The 23615-nt window shown below is 33.8% G+C and overlaps 2 protein-coding genes across 2 annotated transcripts in view; both read right to left on the bottom strand.

The window, feature by feature from the left end:
* Positions 1 to 9486, bottom strand: part of LOC108741170 (ATP-binding cassette sub-family D member 3) — a 13189-nt gene extending 3703 nt beyond the window's left edge. Inside the window, exons 1-7 of the mRNA XM_025977717.1 lie at positions 9110 to 9486; positions 8874 to 9051; positions 8579 to 8818; positions 6609 to 6711; positions 2639 to 2708; positions 694 to 844; positions 399 to 638 (exon numbers count right to left, since the gene is read on the bottom strand). Coding sequence (XP_025833502.1) covers positions 399 to 638; positions 694 to 844; positions 2639 to 2708; positions 6609 to 6711; positions 8579 to 8818; positions 8874 to 8992 — 923 coding nt within the window. The 5' untranslated portion in view covers positions 8993 to 9051; positions 9110 to 9486. The remainder of the gene's footprint in view (positions 1 to 398; positions 639 to 693; positions 845 to 2638; positions 2709 to 6608; positions 6712 to 8578; positions 8819 to 8873; positions 9052 to 9109) is intronic.
* A 5880-nt stretch (positions 9487 to 15366) lies between these two features.
* The window catches only part of LOC108741174, a 19465-nt gene continuing 11216 nt past the window's right edge, over positions 15367 to 23615 (bottom strand). Inside the window, exons 2-5 of the mRNA XM_018475861.2 lie at positions 21981 to 22041; positions 18178 to 18255; positions 18011 to 18125; positions 15367 to 15755 (exon numbers count right to left, since the gene is read on the bottom strand). Of these exons, the coding sequence (XP_018331363.1) occupies positions 15582 to 15755; positions 18011 to 18125; positions 18178 to 18255; positions 21981 to 22041 (428 nt within the window). The 3' untranslated portion in view covers positions 15367 to 15581. The remainder of the gene's footprint in view (positions 15756 to 18010; positions 18126 to 18177; positions 18256 to 21980; positions 22042 to 23615) is intronic.

Here is a 23615-nt window from a genome sequence, read left to right as displayed (position 1 = left end):
ATTTTTGAATATTCTTCTTATTAACCTTTGCAAGTATGTACTAAAAAATAAATTACACAAAAAAATTATAAAAAGTATTTCATCAAACCTTTTTGGTTACTTCTAATCCTCTATCTTACATAAAAGTAGATAAGAAGGGGACAGTCATAAATTAATAGCTTTAGACACTTGTGAATGTATAGAATAAGTACCTAGGATTCTAATAAAAAAGAATGACTAATTTATCATTTGCAATTTTAGTTCTTCTATAATAGCAAATTCAGTAAATTAATTTACCAAACTGTGAAAAAACACAAAAAACAAAAAAAATAATTTAATGGTCACAGATAATATAAACAATGATTTGTTGTAAAAAGTAGTGTCAAAGGTTGCATAAACAATGGAATCAGAGAACATACCTTTCAATTTTAGTCCCATTACTTATCATCCATAAATCACACAGTGATCTAGCTACCAAGCTTGCTGCTACCAGAAATAGTAATCCACTCTCCGATGATGTCCATCCTGGTATAATTATTTTTAGTAGTTGAAAAAGTTGAGAAAAGAACTTGCGATCGATATGAGCTTTAGTTGATGGAGCAGTCTTTTCTGCTATCAAATACTTTACATCTTCATCAATTTTCTTTCTGATCTTTCTTCTAAAACATGTAACTTATTTTAATAAAAATTCATGCACTAATTGTTATATATTACCTGTCTAACTTATTAAGTTTTAATCGTTGTCTAGCACTTAAATACCATAAAATCCCTGCACATGCTGCAGCTGAGAGAGCATTCTGTCGTGTTAAATATTTGCTAAAGTTAGGGGCCATTCTGATTGCTAATTTATTAAAATCATTAAACACTTAATTTGTATCATAAACAGAGATCACTATAAAAAATGACACTCATTAAAAAACAGAAATATAGTTAACAATGTGTAATCTCACCTGATTTATCTTATCACAAACTCAAAACTTATTATATTTATACAACGAATATGCTTTCATTTTGACTTCCTTTAATCCATAAATTGTAACAGTACAGCTCCGTCAGGTAACACGTACAAAGTAAAATCAAAACTGAACTCGTCTTAAACCTTGACCCTTCAGTCGGAGAACACTGTTTCGAAAGTCAGTTATGGTTATTGTTACTGCTGATTACGGAATTAAAAATTTTAACCTGTATGTGCAAGTAGAGACAAGTGTATAACATGTATAATATGCGATCGTTATAAAGAAATTCCAATAATCTCAATGTAAAGTAAATGAAAGTAAAAATTGCAAAACATGCACCAGTTTATAATATTTCCTTTAACTTGCTTATTAAAATTTAAGCATACATAGTTAACTATTATTTATATGTAATATGAAAATTTGACATTTCACCATAAATAGTATGACCATAGTCGATATAACATCATGATCATAGATGAAAAAGTAGATTTCTTGCGCCCCCTGCTGTCATAATGTCAACTTAACAAGAAACGCCCAGAATTTCAAATAGTTATGCGAGTTTGATCTATAATTTTTTAAGAAATTAAAATTAGTAAGCGACGCCGACGGAGCAAAATTTTGGCAACAAAATATCATTTGTTTAAAGATATCGATTAATAAGAGGTTACACTTTCTCGTTTCTAAAATCATGAAGAATCGTGTTTTCGTCGAATGGATTTGGCAAAATATCGTATATGGACCTCATCAAGAGAGTACGGCACTTATAGCCTCCTGTACAATATCCACAAGGAAGATGTTAAAAGACTAACTCGATTTCTTGTTTGAGAGGTTGTGTTGCATTTTCTCGTTCCTGAAATTAGGAAAAATGGTACTTTCGTCTCAGGAGTATGCTAAAAAAACGCATACGGGCTTCGACAAGAAAGTACGGCATCCCCTCTCGGGATTTTGCCATGTAGAGGATGTTAAAATATTTTCCCAATGAACAGTAAATGCGATTTCTTGTCTGAGAGGTTATATTACACTTTCTCATTTCTGAAATCAGGAAACAATTGTACTTTCGGAGCAGGGTCATCGTAAAAATCATATGCGGACCTGGAGGAGAAAATACGGTACCCAATTTGTGGAAGTTTGTCGCTCTCGCTTTCGGCTTGCGTGGGAATGCTGTATTTGGTGCGTACCTATAATATAGGTACTGCTAAACCACTTTGACCGTTTTTAAATTATAATTGAATTTATTTAAAATAAAATGTACAAAATGTTCGGTTTGGAAGTACATAGCAGAATGCAGAATAGCATGAATCATATTCCCCTTGCCCCTGCATGCGCGCCATTCTTCGTTACCCATCTACATGTCGCCCGGTATTTGTTATTGTTGCGATTATTCGAAGATTTAATTATCGTGGAACGGGCGGTGAAAGTGTTCTTTGTATCCCAAAAATATTTCATGGAGAAAAAATACAAAAGTATATGTATAACAGACGCATAAGCTTTTTTAAGGTAAAAATCGTCAAAAACGCTAGTAACCGCCAATGATACTGCGTAAAATTAACATTTCCACAATGGTTAAGTTTCTATTTTCTACAAAAAAAAAACAGTCTTGGTCTGTAGTCCAGGGCCTCGTGAATGTACAGTATCAGGAAACAATTGTACTTTCGGAGCAGGGTCATCGTAAAAATCATATGCGGACCTGGAGGAGAAAATACGGTACCCAATTTGTGGAAGTTTGTCGCTCTCGCTTTCGGCTTGCGTGGGAATGCTGTATTTGGTGCGTACCTATAATATAGGTACTGCTAAACCACTTTGACCGTTTTTAAATTATAATTGAATTTATTTAAAATAAAATGTACAAAATGTTCGGTTTGGAAGTACATAGCAGAATGCAGAATAGCATGAATCATATTCCCCTTGCCCCTGCATGCGCGCCATTCTTCGTTACCTATCTACATGTCGCCCGGTATTTGTTATTGTTGCGATTATTCGATAGAGTTGGCGTCACCATAGACCGAGATCTTTCACAGTACCTACTATTTTTGTGGTATCATCATCTTAAGGTCGTCAGTCCTAAAACTGGTTGGACTACTCTTCCCTATCCTGAGCTAATCTTGGCATTTCCCCAAAACTAGAACAACCCATATTCTTAAACATTTGCAAACAGTAATCTAATCTAGATCTACCTCTACTCCTCTTGTCTCCTGTTTTTGCCTCTAAAATGTCTCTGACTAGACCTTCATGCCTGAGAAGGAGTTCTACCAACCTATTTCGCATTTTATTGACTTCCATAGATTCCTCTGCTCTCCTATTTTTTCTAATACCTCTTCATTTCTAACCTTCTCTATCTATGGTACCCTCATCATCCATCGTCCATGTTTCGCACTCGTACAGCGCCGCGCTCCAAACATACACTTTTTTAGAATAGCATAAAAGTGACTTCTTTTTATTGAAAGCAACTCGAACCTGCGCTATCCTCTGTTTTATATCCGTACTACTCCTTCCATCAAGATTTATCTGACTTCCTAGATACCTAAAATCAGTCGCTTCTTCTAATTTTTCGTCTTCTAACTTTATAGTCGCTCTTTAACCTACTTTTTCTCCCCTTGCATATCAGTATTTTTGTTTTACTTTTATTATGCAATACTATATTGTCAATATCGCTTCCAATTTATTTAAAGCTATCTCTAACTCCTCCTTGATAGAAAAGTAGGAAACTATTGTAAGTTGATAACTCTGTTTTGTTGCATTTATTTTCTCGGCCTTTTCTAATTTTACTCGTTTAAATTTCAATTTCTTTTTCACGCTTCTGATACAAATGTGTCTAACAAACGATAATACATTTCAAATAATTGCCAGCATTCGTCATTATCAAATCTCATAATGTATTCCATTATTTCAAAAACACAAAATATCATTAAGTGGAAATGCATTGTTCTATTTTTTATTTTTGGCATGCATTCTTATTTCTTTAAATGTTAAATGCAATGATAAATGGTTCCATTGATAAAAAGAGGCGAAAAGTTAAAAAAAAAATAAAAGACAAGATTACAAACAAAAGAAGTAAAAACACGTTGAAAAGTTCGAGTAAGATATTTGCTAAACAGTGAAATGTATTATATAAATACAACCCATGAAAAATTACGGTGAAGATTTAATTATCGTGGAACGGGCGGTGAAAGTGTTCTTTGTATCCCAAAAATATTTCATGGAGAAAAAATACAAAAGTATATGTATAACAGACGCATAAGCTTTTTTAAGGTAAAAATCGTCAAAAACGCTAGTAACCGCCAATGATACTGCGTAAAATTAACATTTCCACAATGGTTAAGTTTCTATTTTCTACAAAAAAAAAACAGTCTTGGTCTGTAGTCCAGGGCCTCGTGAATGTACAGTATCAGGAAACAATTGTACTTTCGGAGCAGGGTCATCGTAAAAATCATATGCGGACCTGGAGGAGAAAATACGGTACCCAATTTGTGGAAGTTTGTCGCTCTCGCTTTCGGCTTGCGTGGGAATGCTGTATTTGGTGCGTACCTATAATATAGGTACTGCTAAACCACTTTGACCGTTTTTAAATTATAATTGAATTTATTTAAAATAAAATGTACAAAATGTTCGGTTTGGAAGTACATAGCAGAATGCAGAATAGCATGAATCATATTCCCCTTGCCCCTGCATGCGCGCCATTCTTCGTTACCTATCTACATGTCGCCCGGTATTTGTTATTGTTGCGATTATTCGAAGATTTAATTATCGTGGAACGGGCGGTGAAAGTGTTCTTTGTATCCCAAAAATATTTCATGGAGAAAAAATACAAAAGTATATGTATAACAGACGCATAAGCTTTTTTAAGGTAAAAATCGTCAAAAACGCTAGTAACCGCCAATGATACTGCGTAAAATTAACATTTCCACAATGGTTAAGTTTCTATTTTCTACAAAAAAAAAACAGTCTTGGTCTGTAGTCCAGGGCCTCGTGAATGTACAGTATCAGAACGGGATCGACATATGAGCTTTTTGAGCTGCAGCTCAGAGCCCCGTAGCTGTAGATGTAAAGGGTTCCTAGTCCACATTGAAGACAATGGATAATATTGTGAATTTAGAAAATAAAATAACAATCTAAATGAGTTATAATTTATATAACAGAACTACAAACAATTGTCCAAATTTTTTTAAAGGAAATAATTTTTTAACAAAATGGTAATTAACTCGATTAATTAAGTACGGTTAGCCCAGGATCTCCCATGTTCACAGTCTTACCCTCTCTATATTTAATCGTTAGCTCCCTTAATTGTAGGAGGCCAAACAATAATAACAATTTATGTTAAAACGTACTCCATTTTTGTAATTTATCTCTTTTATTAGCAATTTAATTTGCGATTAGAATTAAATTCTTTAAAGTAATTATCCGGGGGTTACTTACCTCTTGATAAAAGNTCGTTTAAGCAGAACTGACAGAATCCTTTAACAATTACAACTACAAATAATTATAGACTTACATTAAGAGTAATGATAAAAGTCATTGAAACACCCTGCTGGTGTCACTCCATTTGCTCCCAAAGGAAGCAGTGTATTTATCATAGTATTTTCAACTAATCTGCTATCATACGCAAAAGTCTGTAATCTAGGTCGCAGCACGCAAGTAGGATCGTGCTTAACAGTTAATTGGAATCTACAGAGCCCCTCAGCAGCCTCAAAAGGAATAAAGCGTCTTTATAGCCTCTCAATGACTGTAATATATGCGTGTTCGATCTGTTGGTGACAACTTTATAATCATGAGACATGGATATCCAATTTTAAAAGATAGATAACGTAAAAATTGACGCCTTACTCCCTTTAGCATGTCCGAGATGTCTTTCAACGATGAAGATCACACAACTGAGCTTTACTTGCGGATAGACAGCAGATAGACCCATAAAGTTTAATCAGTAGCTTCTTAAAGTCTAAACTGTTTATCATTATGAAATATAGTTTTTTTGACGCTTCACCATGTAGTCGACATGTCTCCTTAAAGAAGAGGTCCACATCAAATGAAACGCCTGAAAAATACTCAATAAATCAGTCTATTGCAGACCCATTATGTCATTATTTACTGGGATGCTGAACTAAGTGTTTGGTTAACCCCTTGATGTTGAAGTAACTTCGCCAAGCCTCCAGAGAAGTCATCATTTCAATACTGGACGACGCTAACTCATTATTTATAGAAGGTTTTATTAATCAGCACAATGTTAGAGTGGGTTATCGATACAGGGTCATTCAACACCATCGTTCGTCCTGATATGGTATTGAAGGGCGAATTCGAACTGTGACTGATTTTAACTACAGCTATCGGAGAGACATTACCAATCCATGGAAAATGCAACGTCGAAATTAGAATTGGAAATGCGATCTTATACAGTTGACTATTGGTAGGACCTACGCTCGTAGGAAGTGGAATACCATCGATACCTGCCAATTTGAAAGACTTCGAGCAAAAGATCGGTAGAGCTACATAGTTGGGTATATTTGAACCAGTAGCTGTAATCCATCACTGTGATTGGAAGGAAGAACGGGAGACGAAACTGACATCATTTCCTGCAACTCTGTCAGATCTAATTAAACGGTAGCATCCCAACAAGCATCAATGGGAAAAACTTTTTGGTCGTTTTCAACACGTCTTCGACCCCTCAGATCAAGGCATTGCAGAATATTTTAACACATTATTCACTACAGCAACTAGTGGCATTGCCAGTAGAAAATGAAAGAGCCTTTTGTGGAATAGTTCTTTATCCAAGGCAATGATGGCACTAAAAGAAAAAAAACGTATTTATATTTTAATCGTTTGTATAAACGCTAGAAGAAGAAGCTATTACTTTTGTATATTTATGCTCTACTTAAAAAAACATTTAGTTGCTATAGTTGGGATGATCAAAATTGGCAATAAATTATCTGTGAGAATGGACGTATCTTCTTTCTTATTTCTACTTGGGACTGTGGTCATTTAATGCGTTTTGAATACTCCCTTGTTAAGTTAGGAAATGCTTCATGAGTCGTACACACAAGTGAAAAGACATAACCGAATAATAGTAAGCGGTGCAGCGGTTAGACGTTGCTTAGGTATTCAAAAGATCAGGGTCGGCTTTATAACTGCTTGATTTGAATTATATATTTAAACAAGTGCTTCTTGCTTCCTTAAATTCTTAAGAATGTTGAACTTTCTTTAAATTTCGATGCTGGCAACATGCTCAGATTCTTCTTGTCTGCATCTGTTTTTGTTACACATTAATTAGTGTAATGTTATTCCTTTTTCTTTATTACTGTTCGCTGCAATTCCTACCTGACATCTCTTTTCTATGTTTATTATATTTCCTACAACATCTGTCGAGAGTAAAAGTAGACGTTTTGTCAGCAATGGCTCTAGTCTAGTTAGTAAGTTGAAAGAAGAAAGTAAATGCGACAGTTTTATTGGGAAATATGCCAATTTTGAACGTCCCAATTATATGAGAAAAAAATGAACATATAAAAGCTATTGAAAACATTATGTACTTCACAAACATAAAAAATATGATGCGATGCAAAAATACTTTAATAAAATAATAATGTAAGTAAATAGTGCCAATTAACAAATTCTATACAACGATGCAATCAATTCTCCAACCTCCTGTCTCTAAAATTACAGTAATGGGGAAATTCAACTATAAAAAGCATACAATTCAGTTTAATAGTATGCGGTTACCAATGAACTAGAAGACAACATTTTAAGAATGGTTATTTTTTTCTTTAACAGCATTCCCCCAACTCTTCATATATTTGATAATTTTATAAGTAAACATGATATAATGAATTACAAATAACTATTCCTTCTCTTCACATCCAAGAACTTACCACTTACACCTTGAGACATGCCTATACAATAAACGAGCACACTCACTCCACAAACTATTAATTTCAGTCACATATACTCTAAATGTGAAAGAGTTGGAACATTGTCATAGAGTAAGAAACCAATAGCATTCATATCTTTAAAAACAACCTACATATTATTCTATTAAGCCATTAATTAATTCTCTGCCTATTATTTCTTAGCACCTTTTGCATTATCTTATAGTGTTTTAGTTCTCTCAATAATTCAGCTTAATGACCACTCTTTATTTTATTAATGTATCATACACTTGTAATCATTATGTTGGCTCTAATAAAAATGACTATGGTGTATCAATTTCAATTATAACTGTTAAATTTAAAAACTGTATCCTTTTTATGACCTGTGCTTTGTGTGTAAATTCCCATCTTTTTTTTGTCAATAAATATTGCATNTAAAAAATAAATTACACAAAAAAATTATAAAAAGTATTTCATCAAACCTTTTTGGTTACTTCTAATCCTCTATCTTACATAAAAGTAGATAAGAAGGGGACAGTCATAAATTAATAGCTTTAGACACTTGTGAATGTATAGAATAAGTACCTAGAATTCTAATAAAAAAGAATGACTAATTTATCATTTGCAATTTCAGTTCTTCTATAATAGCAAATTCAGTAAATTAATTTACCAAACTGTGAAAAAACACAAAAAACAAAAAAAATAATTTAATGGTCACAGATAATATAAACAATGATTTGTTGTAAAAAGTAGTGTCAAAGGTTGCATAAACAATGGAATCAGAGAACATACCTTTCAATTTTAGTCCCATTACTTATCATCCATAAATCACACAGTGATCTAGCTACCAAGCTTGCTGCTACCAGAAATAGTAATCCACTCTCCGATGATGTCCATCCTGGTATAATTATTTTTAGTAGTTGAAAAAGTTGAGAAAAGAACTTGCGATCGACATGAGCTTTAGTTGATGGAGCAGTCTTTTCTGCTATCAAATACTTTACATCTTCATCAATTTTCTTTCTGATCTTTCTTCTAAAACATGTAACTTATTTTAATAAAAATTCATGCACTAATTGTTATATATTACCTGTCTAACTTATTAAGTTTTAATCGTTGTCTAGCACTTAAATACCATAAAATCCCTGCACATGCTGCAGCTGAGAGAGCATTCTGTCGTGTTAAATATTTGCTAAAGTTAGGGGCCATTCTGATTGCTAATTTATTAAAATCATTAAACACTTAATTTGTATCATAAACAGAGATCACTATAAAAAATGACACTCATTAAAAAACAGAAATATAGTTAACAATGTGTAATCTCACCTGATTTATCTTATCACAAACTCAAAACTTATTATATTTATACAACGAATATGCTTTCATTTTGACTTCCTTTAATCCATAAATTGTAACAGTACAGCTCCGTCAGGTAACACGTACAAAGTAAAATCAAAACTGAACTCGTCTTAAACCTTGACCCTTCAGTCGGAGAACACTGTTTCGAAAGTCAGTTATGGTTATTGTTACTGCTGATTACGGAATTAAAAATTTTAACCTGTATGTGCAAGTAGAGACAAGTGTATAACATGTATAATATGCGATCGTTATAAAGAAATTCCAATAATCTCAATGTAAAGTAAATGAAAGTAAAAATTGCAAAACATGCACCAGTTTATAATATTTCTTTTAACTTGCTTATTAAAATTTAAGCATACATAGTTAACTATTATTTATATGTAATATGAAAATTTGACATTTCACCATAAATAGTATGACCATAGTCGATATAACATCATGATCATAGATGAAAAAGTAGATTTCTTGCGCCCCCTGCTGTCATAATGTCAACTTAACAAGAAACGCCCAGAATTTCAAATAGTTATGCGAGTTTGATCTATAACTTTTTAAGAACTTAAAATTAGTAAGCGACGCCGACAGAGCAAAATTTTGGCAACAAAATATCATTTGTTTAAAGATATCGATTAACAAGAGGTGTACACTTTCTCGTTTCTAAAATCATGAAGAATCGTGTTTTCGTCGCATGGATTTGGCAAAATATCGTATATGGACCTCATCAAGAGAGTAAGGCACTTATAGCCTCCTGTACAATATGTTAAAATACTAACTTGATTTCTTGTTTGAGAGGTTGTGTTGCATTTTCTCGTTCCTGAAATTAGGAAAAATGGTACTTTCGTCTCAGGAGTATGCTAAAAAAACGCATACGGGCTTCGACAAGAAAGTACGGCATCCCCTCTCGGGATTTTGCCTTGTAGAGGATTATAATATAGGTACTGCTAAACCACTTTGACCGTTTTTAAATTATAATTGAATTTATTTAAAATAAAATGTACAAAATGTTCGGTTTGGAAGTACATAGCAGAATGCAGAATAGCATGAATCATATTCCCCTTGCCCCTGCATGCGCGCCATTCTTCGTTACCCATCTACATGTCGCCCGGTATTTGTTATTGTTGTGATTATTCGATAGAGTTGGCGTCACCATGGACCGAGATCTTTCACAGTACCTACTATTTTTGTTATATCATCATCTTAAGGTCGTCAGTCCTAAAACTGGTTGGACACGCACCTCCACTCTTCCCTATCCTGAGCTAATCTTGGCATTTCCCCAAAACTAGAACAACCCATATTCTTAACTATTTGAGAACAGTAATCTAATCTGGATCTACCTCTACTCCTCTTGTCTCCTGTTTTTGCCTCTAATATGTCTCTGACTAGACCTTCATGCCTGAGAAGGAGTTCTACCAACCTATTTCGTCTTTTATTGACTTCCTTATATTCCTCTGTTCTCCTATTTTTTATAATACCTCTTCATTTTTAACCTTCTCTATCCATGGTATCCTCATCACCCACCGTCCATGTTTCGCACTCGTATAGCGCCGCGCTCCAAACATACACTTAATCGAATACCATAAAAGTGACTTCTTTTATTGAAAGCAACTCGAACCTGCGCTATCCTCTGTTTTATATCCCTACTACTCCTTCCATCAAGATTTATCTGACTTCCTAGATACCTAAAATCAGCCACTTCTTCTAATTTTTTGTCTTCTAACTTTATATTCGCTCTTTAACCTACTTTTCCTCCCCTTGCATACCGGTATTTTTGTTTTACTTTTATTTATTTTCATACAATACTGTATTGTCAATATCGCTTCCAATTTGTTTAAAGCTATCTCTAACTCCTCCTTGCTAGAAAAGTAGGAAACTATTATAAGTTCTCTGTTTTGTTGCATTTATTTTCTCGGCCTTTTCTAATTTTACTCGTTTAAATTTCAATTTCTTTTTCACGCTTCTGATACAAATGTGTCTGACAAACGACAATACATTTCAAATAATTGCCAGCATTCGTCATTATCAAATCTCATAATGTATTCCATTATTTCAAAAACACAAAATATCATTAAGTGGAAATGCATTGTTCTATTTTTTATTTTTGGCATGCATTCTTATTTCTTTAAATGTTAAATGCAATGATAAATGGTTCCATTGATAAAAAGAGGCGAAAAGTTTAAAAAAAAAAAATAAAAGACAAGATTACAAACAAAAGAAGTAAAAACACGTTGAAAAGTTCGAATAAGATATTTGCTAAATGAAATGTATTATATAAATACAACCCATGAAAAATTACGGTGAAGATTTAATTATCGTGGAACGGGCGGTGAAAGTGTTCTTTGTATCCCAAAAATATTTCATGGAGAAAAAATACAAAAGTATATGTATAACAGACGCATAAGCTTTTTTAAGGTAAAAATCGTCAAAAACGCTAGTAACCGCCAATGATACTGCGTAAAATTAACATTTCCACAATGGTTAAGTTTCTATTTTCTACAAAAAAAAAACAGTCTTGGTCTGTAGTCCAGGGCCTCGTGAATGTACAGTATCAGAACGGGATCGACATATGAGCTTTTTGAGCTGCAGCTCAGAGCCCCGTAGCTGTAGATGTAAAGGGTTCCTAGTCCACATTGAAGACAATGGATAATATTGTGAATTTAGAAAATAAAATAACAATCTAAATGAGTTATAATTTATATAACAGAACTACAAACAATTGTCCAAATTTTTTTAAAGGAAATAATTTTTTAACAAAATGGTAATTAACTCGATTAATTAAGTACGGTTAGCCCAGGATCTCCCATGTTCACAGTCTTACCCTCTCTATATTTAATCGTTAGCTCCCTTAATTGTAGGAGGCCAAACAATAATAACAATTTATGTTAAAACGTACTCCATTTTTGTAATTTATCTCTTTTATTAGCAATTTAATTTGCGATTAGAATTAAATTCTTTAAAGTAATTATCCGGGGGTTACTTACCTCTTGATAAAAGTCCCGATGAGGAGCCGCTTGTAAGTCTGGGCGTTTATAATTTTTTCTCGAGTAAAAAACNAACTGACAGAATCCTTTAACAATTACAACTACAAATAATTATAGACTTACATTAAGAGTAATGATAAAAGTCATTGAAACACCCTGCTGGTGTCACTCCATTTGCTCCCAAAGGAAGCAGTGTATTTATCATAGTATTTTCAACTAATCTGCTATCATACGCAAAAGTCTGTAATCTAGGTCGCAGCACGCAGTAGGATCGTGCTTAACAGTTAATTGGAATCTACAGAGCCCCTCAGCAGCCTCAAAAGGACAACTTTATAATCATGAGACATGGATATCCCATTTTAAAAGATAGATAACGTAAAAATTGACGCCTTACTCCCTTTAGCATGTCCGAGATGTCTTTCAACGATGAAGATCACACAACTGAGCTTTACTTGCGGATAGACAGCAGATAGACCCATAAAGTTTAATCAGTAGCTTCTTAAAGTCTAAACTGTTTATCATTATGAAATATAGTTTTTTTGACGCTTCACCATGTAGTCGACATGTCTCCTTAAAGAAGAGGTCCACATCAAATGAAACGCCTGAAAAATACTCAATAAATCAGTCTATTGCAGACCCATTATGTCATTATTTACTGGGATGCTGAACTAAGTGTTTGGTTAACCCCTTGATGTTGAAGTAACTTCGCCAAGCCTCCAGAGAAGTCATCATTTCAATACTGGACGACGCTAACTCATTATTTATAGAAGGTTTTATTAATCAGCACAATGTTAGAGTGGGTTATCGATACAGGGTCATTCAACACCATCGTTCGCCCTGATATGGTATTGAAGGGCGAATTCGAACTTTGACTGATTTTAACTACAGCTATCGGAGAGACATTACCAATCCATGGAAAATGCAATGTCGAAATTAGAATTGGATATGTGATCGTATACAGTTGACTATTGGTAGGACTTACGCTCGTAAGAAGTGGAACATCATCAATACCTGTTACAATAGTCAATTTGAAAGACTTCGAGCAAAGATCTGTAGAGGCACAGAGTTGGGTATATTTGAACCAGTAGCTGTAATCCACCACTGTGATTGGAAAGAAGAACCCTAGACGAAACTGACATCACTTCCTGCAACTCTGTCAGATCTTATTAAACGGTCAAGTAACATTCCAACAAGCATCAATGGGAAAAACGTTTTGGTCGTTTTCAACACGTCTTCGACCCCTCAGATCAAGGCGTTGCAGAACCATTCCTAGTGACGGATTCCGGTAACCGATACATATTGGTAATCGTGGATTACTTTAGCAAGTGGCCCGGAGTATATGCGATATCGAACCAGAAAGCACGGATCGTTGTTGAGAAGTTTGTCAATGACTGGATTAGCCGATATAGACCACCGCTGGAATAGTATTCCGACTTTGAATCAACTTTGTTCAAGAACATCGCTGAACTAATGGGCATTACTAAAACAAGGACTACGCCCTTACATCTACAGTCTGATGGAATAGTACTCTGGAGACCAATTTAAGAAGCATCGTCAACGCACACCAAACTGACTGAGAAAAAAAAAATTTGGGTGTTTCATTCCCACCAGCCAGTAATGCTGGTGGACGGGCAGTCCCTCCAGACTACGCCGGAAGGTAGGGCGGAAGGCCCTCTTCAGCCTGCTTTCAGAAATCGTGGGAATGGGTGGGTGGCGGTTTGGGTGAGAACGTTGAGACGGACGAAATGAAGACAGAAGTGAATGAAAGATTAACTGTGGAATATTACTGCCCCAGCATTTGCCTAATTGATCCAAGGAAACCACAGAAAAACTTGGACAAAGACAGACGGACCCGGAATCGAACCGGCCATGCCGCTCGGTCTGACCGAGACCGACACATACCTCTATTCCTCCTGGCTTACAGATCCGTCATCCATGAGGTAACTGGAAGAACATCAGCCAGCATTTAATTCGAGAAAGAACTCATGTTACCAGCGAACGTGATACTTGGTCGTCCTAGAGACTCTCCAGTACCTACAGACGAATACGAGAACGACTAGAAGCTATTCATAACGCTGTGCGTACGAAGCTACAATTTGAGAGTCAGAGAGTTCGAGGCGATATAAAGTGAAGAAGGAGAAGCGAAGAAGTGATAAAGTGCTCATATAATGGTGAATTGATAGTTGATTAATAATAGAAATGTTAATTATATAGAAAATAGTTAAATAAAAGTAATAATAGTGCGAGAAGGAGTTTAAATACGTGACATTATGATAAAATGTCAACAAATTAAATTTGGGGGGCTTGAAAGTTTTGAAGGTGAGTTTCTGAGTTCTCGTAGCTGCATCAGCGCCTACATCCTCATACACTTTCTCCACCGGCTGTTTCTGGTCTTGGGTGAAAGTACTCAGCATTTTTGTTAAATAATGGCTGTCAAGCGGTTTGACGTATACAATACATAACATAAATATCTAAAATAAGATTCAGATGTTTTAGTTACTATGCACTTACAAGTTATTTTTCGAAAGGAAGCTTAAAAGATTTGACGGTAAAAAAATTTGATTTATTTTTTTTGGAGATTTTCTGTAAAACCTTCTTAAATTATGATTAACGTAGGTATAAGTATTTATAATTATTAAATTTTTGCATGCGGTTATCCTAACATGCATCCTTTCAGTTGGATTGCTGTTCTTAAAGACATCGGAATATCGAGATAATATTTATCTACTATCAGAGTCATGGCAGGTAACTGAGGGTAATTTTATGAAACTAAAAAAAGACTAAAAACCCACAATTCCACATAATGACGTTCGAAAAACCTAAAACGTCCAAAGTGGCATCCCCAGAGACTGTCTTGGAATGATCATGTCACTTAATGTATTATCTTGGGGGTGCCCAAACATGTTTTAACTTTTTTAAACGTTTGTATGTGGAACAGTCATGTCCGAAAACTATTCCCGATTGTTTTCTTCCTTGATCTTTACCAATGGTTTGGAGCTTGGATAACTGAAGAATATGAGCTGAGTTTTTATACCAAAATTTTGTAAATAATTCTAAAATTAATGTATATCTACATTTTTTGTGAAGATAATATATAAAACATACAATAAAGACAAATATTAAACTGTTAATTTGAAATATTTCTATCGTAAGTACTTTGATTTCCTTAAAACATCCAGACAAAATATATGTAATTGGAATAAAGCTCAAAATGATGTTATTAAATTAAAATTAATAAATCATGAGTAGTAGTAGGTAAATCAATGAATAATATATTTATTAATTGTATTCAGTACATATGTATAAAAAATCAATAGCAAACAATAACAGTATTATATGTCAAATGGAATGTTAATGCATATATACTTAATTACTAATTGGTAAGAGTGTAACGTGGCAAACATATTTTATGTTTCCGGTAATAAAAGGTTCATCGATATGAGCAACATGTATACTTAAATAATTTATGGACTAGCAGAAAGAACGTGATTGTTCATTTTTGCTGCTATTTGTTGAGGTTCTAGAGATATGTAGTGATATTCTGGGTCAGAGATGGGCACCACCTTCTCGCTTGTGTAAGACGGCTCCTTAAGGAAGACGCTCATTTTTTCGCTCCAATGTTGAGGTAAAAGTTTAGTCTACAATAAAAAAAGAAATGATAAATGTATTGGGATCTGTCAAATGGGAAGAGCCTAAAAACATGGCGCCGATTAGGGAAAATTTATCGTAGTTCCTATAGTATACCGTGCAATTTCCAAGTTTTTAAATTACGATAACATGATAAGTATTGACACAATATGTGATTGGGCTGACACAAAGCCTCGGAAAAGAAATTTCGTTGAAGGTGAGCGTGTTTTTAATGCCAATAAAATTCGTAAATAGCAAATTCCGTCAAGTTTACTGCCTACTTTTTACATCGGATTTAAAAAGTGATTCACGTTATATAATTGGTGAGGTGATTCTGGGTGATTTAAGCAATATCATATCAATAACTTGCACGTGCAAAACCGATTTAAGAGAACGTTGCAAACACATTATTGCAACTTTTTTGTATTGCAGCAGGTAGGTTCTTAACCTCAAAATACTTATATCGTATCATTAGAATTGTGTTAAATCAATTACACAGGAATAAATAATTTCTCACCTTATAATTTTAGTATGATTCTAGTTTTAAATATTAAGGTTATGGCTGATGGTAAATACTTGCTGAAATATAATCATGTGCATTAAAATGACCTGAACAAATTTTTATTGCGGAATTCACTTCTTTGATACCTACTGCTTTCATCCAAGCTTCTATTAGTTTACTTTTTTCTCTAATTTTCCGAATATATTTTTTACATATATAAAACGGTTAGTTTTTATTGGAAAGTAGTTAATGTAGGTGAAGAGTGAAGATCTATGTCTGAAGTGCTATTGCAGCTTTTCACTGAACATATTAACTTTTTATTTGATTTAACATTAGAAGAAAACTTCGTCGACTCCATCATCAAAAAAATTTTTACTTCTTTAACGTGTTTTATTATTTTAATAAACAATTTTACAATTTGCGTGCACAGTTCCTATGTAAATTTTTCCCTCATTCGAGTTATAAATTTTGCCACCAGATGGTGTATGCCCATTTGACGGATCCCAATACTTCCTTTAAAATTATTTCTTGTTCAATTAATCCATACCAGTTAAAATGACATGCAACCTATTAATACATATGTATTTCTGAATATTTAGTTTTTTAATTATGCATACTAGTCATATTTCAGTGATGTTGACTCATCTGCTCAATATATATGTTTTGTGAATTTATTTTATAATCAAAGAACCCTTAATTGAAAATACGTTTTAATTTTAGATTTCTCTATAGGAATCTTCATAAAATATGTAGTGTGATGTAACGGAAGGAGCAGAAACAGAAGTAAACAGTAAATTTTTATGGAAGCGGAATCGGAAGCAGATGCGGAAGCGAAAATGTAATGATTTTAGATGACAGTGATTGCAGTGGTCGTGCGTCGTTTTTGTGAATATTTTGTTACAGATTTTACATTCGTGTCGTTAATATCAACAAAATAATTGCAACTAGGACTTCTATTTGACTTCAAAATTGCACTTTTAAATTAAAACTAACAATACTGAACAAACACGATACAAAATAATTAAACGCTATATCTGTGTTAGTATTTTAGAAATGAAATGATTAAGACTGTTAATGAGGAGCTGGAAGTCCGGGACGTTTTTAGATTGAAGTAGGGAATCAATAAGAGAGTAAAATGTGGAAAATATCAACATACCAAATACTAGGAAATAGATGTAGGCTCTAAACTATAATAAAGTTATTTACATAGGGACAATATTATTATTAACAATATTTTGCCGGCTATAACGCTGCACATTATCGGCGTAGAAGCGGATGTGAAAAAGTATTCGGAACTTCCGTAATTGCGGAAGCAGAGGTCTGTTGTAATACTAATATTTAGTAGTAATTTGACCTTGAAGAATGCTAAACAAAAGACTTTCGGTGGAAACGGAGACATAGAAGTGTATGGGGTAGAGACGAGAAATTGGAAATTGTGCGGATAAGGGGACCATCAGCCAGAGGAAGAAAAAGTGAGAGAAAGGAGTAAACACTAAAAAAGTGATTTTATATGGGGACAGAAAGATAGAGACGCAAACATATAATTTAAAAAAAGTAACAAAACCTAACCTGACCCTAACCTAACCTAACGTAATCTTACACGACCAGGTTAAGAAGCTTTGGGTTCCTTTTAAAATGTTTGCTTGGTCACCACCTGCATCCTAGGGTACTGTTTCTCTATTTTGAAATTGATTATATAAAAGTAGTGTAAAAACAAAATCTTTTTCATATCGTATATCATGTAATCATATTATAAAAGCTTACTTCATATTGAACAGTTTCATAATACTGCTTCTTTTTTGAACCCAATGTTATTATGCAGGTTTCCGAAAACTTGACTGGATTTTTTTTTGGTGCGAAGTAACACGTTGTTGTAAATCTGTAAAAATTTATATTATACTAAGGTATTTATGTGTGATAATTTTTCTTACCTCTTTGGTGCGTAATAGCCTGTGTCTGTAAGTGTTCTTGATATTGCTATGGTGTTTTGTTTCTTTCTCTCAATTTCACTGTAAAAATTAAAGTTGATATAAAGTTTAGATAGTACATTAAATTTAGATGGTACATTAAATTTAACATTAAATAGAATTATAATTAATCCTCACTTACTATTAAAAAGATATAGAAAAATGCTACGGATTAAAAAGTATTTATTTTTGTATTATCTTCTTCAAATATATATATTTAATTAAATGCAGTTAGAAAGGGGTGACATGTTCTTTATTAATAATGTAATTCCACCGACGTTTCGACTTCCGATCTAAGCCTTTTTCAAGGCTATAATATATTTGTTATAAACAGATGTTATTGTATATTATTTAGTTCCTAGGTATCCAAATATTTCCTAGATAAAAAGGATTATTTGGACACAAAACAGTTCCATAAAAATTGTTTAAGTGAAATGAAACATAAACAGGTTTAAATGAGGCATATGTATTGGATCTTCTATGAATCCTTCGAAGCAGCGCTGGATGTACGATTACCCCATATGTAGGGGTGCGAAAATTTTGAGGACTTCAATATTTTAGAGGCGAGAAATATTTCATCCCTTGGACTTAACGATTTCGTACATTTAAGACACCCATCATCGGATGTTAAAGCTTAAAGTTCAGGTGAACTGAGAGCCGAACATAGGGATTTTCACTATATTTAATGTGGTACTTAAACTAGCTTTATTTTGTTTTACAATTAGTATAAGTTATGCATCGAGCGTTACGATACGTAGCTTCATTATTACTTCCTATTTTTTAAATAGATAAAAAAATTCCTAAAATATCTAGTTTTATGACAGAAAGTTCTGGAAAGTCTCCTAAAAACGATCAAACCATAATGTTGATTTTCAGTATTTTGTAATAATTATTAATGAATTCTTCTTTCTCAACTAGATGTTTTATTATGATAATTATTATTACCATCAAGAAAAAAGGATGTAGGGTGCATACGCCACTGCTAAGAAGACTAAATTTTCATTGTGTACCTTTGTATAGTATGTACTCTGATAGTGAACATACAAAATTGTTAATCTAGGTATGCTTGGATCTAGTAGGATAAGGCACGTCCTGGTGTACCGCAATACGGAGAAAAATCCCGATGTAAAATATTTACGGAGAAAATTGCGCCGGAATTTCTACTATCCATGAATAAGAAGGTATTAGGTGATATTTGCCCCCTTTTTCTGGCTGTTTTAAATTGAGAAACAGCCCATCGGTATTCCTTATTTTAAGTGAGTCGGAGGATTTTCATATACCTTCCAGAAAATGAATAAACAAATTCGTTTTAATTTATGCTCGAGCTGAGCTCGAAGAAATAGGGATAATGTCGTTTTGGTAGTATGTTCTTCGAAAAATAAAAATTTATACAATAATTAATTACCTAATAACTAATGGAAGAAAAGCTTTTCTTAAGATTTAAAGAAATATTTTATTCTATAACATTACAATGAATACATATAGAAAAATTGCACTTTAAAATTTCTTTTGTCTTTTATTTAGGAGCTGCTTAAACTTGCGGTTGCAAAAATACAGCTACATATGTAGGAGCTACTGGTACAACGCAAAAATAAAATAGAATTTCGAATTTTAGCTTAGCACCTTTGCTTACACTAATAGAATAAGTATAACTTTTTTACCAAAAAAGTAACAGTTTGTTAGTTATTTAAATTTTACTCAAAAAAGCTTATTAAAATTCTGAAGCACGACGCTTTACGGGTGCGAAACGTGGACGGCGGACGCGGTGGAAAAAACAGGATATTAGAAGCGTTCGAAATGTTCTGCTACAGTGGATAGAGATGGTTAAAAATGAGGAGGTATTAGAAATAACAAAAGAACAAAGGCCGCTATGGAAGTCAAGAAAAAAAGGCGAGATGGGTTGGTAAGATACCTTCTTAAGCATGACTAGTGATGAGCAAGTAAGAGCGAGACCAATACTGTTCCAGTTTTCGTATTGGTCCGGTTAAAATAAAGGAGATATTAGAAAGAGTAGAAAGAGCAGAAGAACAGAGGGCGCTATGGAAGTCAAGAAAAAATAGGCGAGATAGGTTAGTAGGATACCTTCTTAAGCATGAACAGTGATGAGCAAAGTAAGAAGACCAAGATTGTCCCAGTTTTCGTATTGGTCTGGTTAAAAATGAGGAGATATTAGAAAGAGTAGAAGAACAGAGGGTGCTATGGAAGTCAAAAAGAAATAAGCGAGATGGGTTGGTAGGATACCTTCTTAAGAATGAACAGTGATGAGCAAAGTAAGAACAAGACCAAGACTGTCCCAGTTTTCGTATTGGTCTGGTTAAAAATGAGGGGTTATTAGAAAGAGCAGAAGAACAGAGGGCGCTATGAAAGTCAAGAAGAAATTGGGGAGATGGGTTGGTATGATACCTTCTTAAGAATGAACAGCGATGAGCAAAGTAAGAACAAGACCAAGACTATCCCAGTCTTCGTATTGGTCTGGTTAAAAGTGAGGACATATTAGAAAGAGCAGAAGAACAGAGGGTGGAACGGAAGTCAAGAAGAAATTGGGGAGAGGGGAGATGGGTTGGTAGGAAACCTTCTTATGCATGAACAGTGATGAGCAAAGTAAGACCGAGACCAATACTGTCCCAGTTTTCGTATTGGCGTTATTCTTGCTTATTCGGCTTTGACCTTGGTTTTGTTCAAATACTTCTAGCCTTGGTCATACTCTTGTTGATATAGCTTATGTCTTTGTCTTGGTTTTGCTGATATAGTCTCGGTCTTGGTCTTGGTCTTGCGTATTAAGACTTGGTTTTGTTCATTTAATCTAATATGTTTTTTTTTTTCATTTTTCTAAGCACAAATTTTTCAATTTATCAACCAACCAATCATCATACATGTGAATTTTTAAAGAAAATAATATCAACAGTTGTGAGTCATAAAACTCGAGAACTTACCCTTTTTCCAACGCATAAATTCATCTTTTAGCGAACAAAATGATACAAGCTACCATGAAAAAATTAAAAAATATCAAAAAAAAAAATAGTTCGACTTTATATTTTAACCATGCATTATCCAGACAAAGGAACAAAGAGGACATTCATGTAGAAAGGAATATATTACAGTTGCTTTAAATAGTTCAACTCATAAATCCACTGGAAGTAGTAATTTTTCGATTATTCTCTTGCGTATTTGATCTTGGTCTTACATATTCGGTCTTAGTTTTGGTCTTGGTATTATTTGTTCGGTGTTGGTCTTACTCTTTCGGGAGACCAAGACCAATACTAATTTTGTTTAGCACTAAGCATGAACGGCTAGTTAGAGACGTATTAGAAGCAGAAGCAGGTGTTAGGAAGGGTTGAGGTAGACCTAGATTAGATTACCGTTCATAAACAGGGTTGTTGTGGTTTTTTAGGGTAATGCGAAGATTAATTTTGGAAAGGAAAGAGTCGAAATGCGTGTCCAACGAGTCTTAGGATTGATAATCTTTTTCAGAAAAAGTTTAGAGAGATCTACTCCAATTTGCAATAAATTTTTGACAGACACATGTTTGGACCATTGAACATTATCAACGTAACAGAGGTAACTGAAATAAGTGCTCGTTTACTTATGTTCACTGTGGTAAATGGAGTATCTTCTTTTTTACATTTTCTATCTTGAAGAAATCTTCTTTGCCACTTAAAAGCTTTTTTATTTTGTTGGTAGTATTGAAAATTATTTGTAAGTACATGCGTATATACATAGGTATATATTTCTAAACTACCCAATAATTGGACGAAAGTATAACTTACCCTAGTAAATCACTTTCAGTTTTGTAGTTTTGTAAGGTTTCTTTGTTCTCTGAAGCGTTTTCTGTAAATAGAAAGTTTTACTTTAATTCTTTGTTTGAATTTAAATTAGGTACTTTAAATCGCAATTCTTAAGAAAATTAATTGTGTTGCATTGTAACTTAATGAAATTATTAAAGAGAATGCAATAAGTGCTGTTCATCTAAAGCGCCAAGCAACATCAACTATTTTCAGCAGGATTTGCCGACTTAATATTTTTTTTTGAGCAAAATTGAGGTAGTAGTCCCAATTTTAGCTAGCAATGGTATTTTATAAAATTTATTTCAAAATGTATTGTCTTTAGTTAATTGCCTATTAAGAATAATAAGGCGCCAGGTATAGATGGGATACATGGGGAAATTCTAAAACATGCAGGACAAGAGGTTAGAGATCGTATGTTTAAGCTAGTTAGTCACATTTACGAGACGGGGAAAGTCCCAGAGGATTATAAACGGAACGTAGAAGTAACTACCTAAAAAGAGGAGCGCGGATAGGTGCAAGACATTTAGAACAATTAGCTTAACTTCCCATACGTCAAAAATCTTAACTAGAATTGTACAGAGGAGAATGGAAAAAAGCGGCGGAAGAACTATTAGGGGAAGATCAATATGGGTTTAGAAGAAACAGAGGAACGCGGGAGGCTATTCTAGCTTTACGGGTAACAATAGAGAAAACGATAGAAAAAGGAAAGAGTGCGTACATAGGATTTGTAGATTTAGAAAAAGCGTTTGACAATGTTAAATTGGACAAGATGTTAAATATACTTAAAAATGTAGGGATGAGTTATAAAGATAGAAGAGTAATACTTAGTTTGTATAAAGAGCAACAGGCAGTTATAGAGCTAGGGATACAACGTAGAGAAGTAAATATTAGGAAGGGAGTCAGGCAGGTATACACATTGTCACCGCTACTTTTTTTTTACGCGATCAACATCATTAAAGACAGTACAATTGTAGGGTTAGATGTACAAAGGCAAAAGATTAGTATGCTTAGATTTGCAAATGATATAGCAATATTAGCATCTATCAAGGAGGATCTAGAGGCTTTAAATAAAATGGAAGCGGTATTGACAAATCAGTACTGTATGAAACTAAATAAAAGTAAAACTAAAATACTGGTATGCAAGGGAAGAAAAAGTAGGGAAAGAGTGAATGTAAAGATAGGCTAAGGATAAGGATAGATATATAGACGAAAAATTAGAAGGAGCGGCTGATTTTAGATATCTAGGAAGTCAGATAAATCAGGACGGAAGGAGTAGTAGGGATATAAAGCAGAGGATAGCGCAGGGTCGTGTGGCCTTTAATAAAAAGGAGTCACTTCTATGCTCGCGAACGGTTAATTTAGAAATTTGAAAAAGATTGCATTTAAAAAAGATGTATGTTTGGAGCGCGGCGTTGTACGGGTGCGAAACATGGACAGACAAAGAATGTTAGAAGTCTTCGAAATGTGGTGCTATAAACGAATGATGAGGATAACGTGGGTAAAAAAGGTTAGAAATGAAGAGGTATTAGAAAGAATAGGAGAACAGAGGACTCTATGGAAGTCAATAAAAAATAGGCGAGATAGGTTGGTAGGACACCTTCTCAGGCATGAAGGTCT

The sequence above is a fragment of the Agrilus planipennis genome, unplaced genomic scaffold (assembly GCF_000699045.2).
Source record: "Agrilus planipennis isolate EAB-ADULT unplaced genomic scaffold, Apla_2.0 scaffold94, whole genome shotgun sequence".
NCBI classification, from domain to species: Eukaryota; Metazoa; Arthropoda; class Insecta; order Coleoptera; family Buprestidae; genus Agrilus; species Agrilus planipennis.
The sequence above is the reverse complement of the archived record's forward strand: the minus strand, read 5'-3'. Positions and strand labels throughout refer to the sequence as shown.